Below are 2,394 nucleotides of genomic sequence, written 5' to 3'. Positions count from 1 at the left end.
CGTTTGCGCGACTACATTGATAATGCCAACTTTTCAACAATTCAGGCGCTTCAACAACGCACATGGTTGATCCACTGGTCTGTGTTGGTATTCTTTAACCATCCCAAGGGACGCGATTTAATTATTGACATGTTCCTATATAAGCCTCTCTACCTAAATGCTATACAGACAATGTGTCCACACATTATGCGTTACTTGGCTACCGCCGTCATCATTAATCGTACACGCCGCAATGCGCTCAAGGACCTCATCAAGGTGATCCAGCAAGAATCATATACTTACCGTGACCCCATTACCGAATTCCTGGAATGTCTGTACGTGAATTTCGATTTCGAAGGCGCTCGTCTGAAGTTGCACGAATGCCAAACAGTAATTTTAAATGACTTTTTCATTGTCGCTTGTTTGAACGAATTCGTCGAGGATGCCCGCCTTATGATCTTCGAAACTTTCTGTCGTATTCACCAATGCATCACTATTAGCATGCTTGCCGACAAGCTTAACATGAAGGCCAATGAAGCGGAATGCTGGATTGTAAATTTAATTCGTAATGCGCGTTTAAATGCCAAAATCGATTCAAAACTGGGTCATGTGGTGATGGGTACTCAACCACTGAGTCCATATCAGCAGCTTGTGGAAAAGATTGACTCCTTGTCGATGCGATCCGAACATTTGGCTGGTTTAATTGAACGCAAGAGTAAGCAAAAGAATCCGGAGTCGGTCGATTCGTGGAAGTATTATTAAGGTAATGCTGCTAAATATTGATGAAAATAACAAATTTTGTAACAAGCTTAAATTACGAAGACAAGTAAAGGGATTCGACATCTTGCTTACGAGTTCGTTCAGGGAGGAGTAATTATAAATAATGTCAACAATTAATTTTTTTATTAACCTTGTAAAAACCAAAGCGGCTAGAATAAAACAACAACTTCTATTCGGGCTGCCACATGAAAGATTACTTTATTTTCTACACATGAAAAAAAAATGCTCTAAATGCTCTTAGAAGCAGAAAAGTTTAAAAATATTCCAGCAGTTTTATTATTTAGATCATTTAATAACAGCAAATATATACCTTACATTGACATATTCAAAAATTTTATTACAATTGCATACCTACAAAATGCTTATGTACATATCGTTGTTTAAAGTACAAAACCGCGTATCAACCAAATTCAAAACCGCGTATCAGCAATATGCAAAACCGCGTATGTGAAGTTTCATAAATTATTTTGTAGAGAGTAAAAACTCTCATATTTCAAATAGGTTATCTTTTTTATAAAGCAATCGCATTTCTGGCTAGCATATTTCAGGACGAATAGATAAGGATTTAGCCAAGAGCTTTTGTGAGCAAGTCCAATTTTTGACAGAAAAATGTTAGTTATGCGGATTTGCAGAATGACGATACGCGGTATTGTACTTTATGTAAGCTATATATTTCAAAGTTTGAGCCGTGGATGCAAATACAATTTTGAAAGCCAGCGAAATGCATTGGATAATAATTGGTAAAACACTAAATACTAAACATTTGTAATTGCACTACAATCATACATACATACATTTAAAAGCATATCATTTGGAATTTAAATACATTAAATTATTATTTTCTAAGCTAATCCCGTACTAAACAAAGGTATTTCTGGCGATTTTTTCTCAAATCATCGAATTATCAACCTCAAGCTCTGTTTTAGTTTTTCTATCAAATTCAGCCGCCTCAGCCTCATCGGCGTCTAGCAAATGTCGATGAGCGTCATCCTCCTCATGTCATACAATGAATTGCTATCTCGCCTTTTTAGCACTGTTTACGCCCTTCCCTTTTTTAACAACTAACCAACTACGCAATTGTAAATTTTGTAAGTAATTTATCCAATGTCGCATGCACAGCAGCCATATAATTCCATATAATATGCATATTATTGATTCAATATAGTAGCCGTCGAAGACGATTTGACATTCGCCACCTGCAGCCTCACATTCCTAAAATGAATGAGTGTAAATTGTATTCAACATTATCTCTCATTTAGAAAACCTTACCGCTTTTTGCGCTTTCGTCAGGCAGCTATTCTTCGCCGCCACTACTGGATCAACATGTTTACACTCTTGCCATGTCAACACATCTACCAACCACAGTACCACGGTAGTCGGCCAATTTCCGCCTAGATTCGATAGTGTGTTCAGGAATGTCATGTACGTGCCACCAACGGCAGGATCAGAAATTTTGGCAAAGAATGCCATTACCGCTACAAACATGCAATACAGACACACCTGATACAGCGCATAATTCACAATGAGAATAACATAATAATAGACAGGTACATGACCATCCGTGATCATGTATGGCGTGCAATAGGTAATGATTGCTGCTACTGTGCTAAACACAATTCTATAGGGTATGGCTTT

General features: G+C 37.4%; 2 protein-coding genes across 2 annotated transcripts in view; one reads left to right on the top strand and one right to left on the bottom strand.

The window, feature by feature from the left end:
- The window catches only part of LOC118746887 (eukaryotic translation initiation factor 3 subunit E), a gene marked incomplete in the record, with an annotated part of 4,289 nt that overhangs the window by 1,050 nt on the left and 845 nt on the right, over positions 1–2,394 (bottom strand).
- LOC118746888 (eukaryotic translation initiation factor 3 subunit E-like) lies at positions 7–953 on the top strand. The gene has a single exon (XM_036480858.1). The coding sequence runs from the start codon at positions 130–132 to the stop codon at positions 739–741; it is 612 nt and encodes a 203-aa protein (XP_036336751.1). The 5' UTR covers positions 7–129; the 3' UTR covers positions 742–953.

This window comes from Rhagoletis pomonella, unplaced genomic scaffold, assembly GCF_013731165.1.
Source record: "Rhagoletis pomonella isolate Grant_MI unplaced genomic scaffold, Rhpom_1.0 Rhpom_scaffold_00011, whole genome shotgun sequence".
Classification (NCBI taxonomy): domain Eukaryota; kingdom Metazoa; phylum Arthropoda; class Insecta; order Diptera; family Tephritidae; genus Rhagoletis; species Rhagoletis pomonella.
This window is presented reverse-complemented; position numbering and strand designations above follow the sequence as displayed.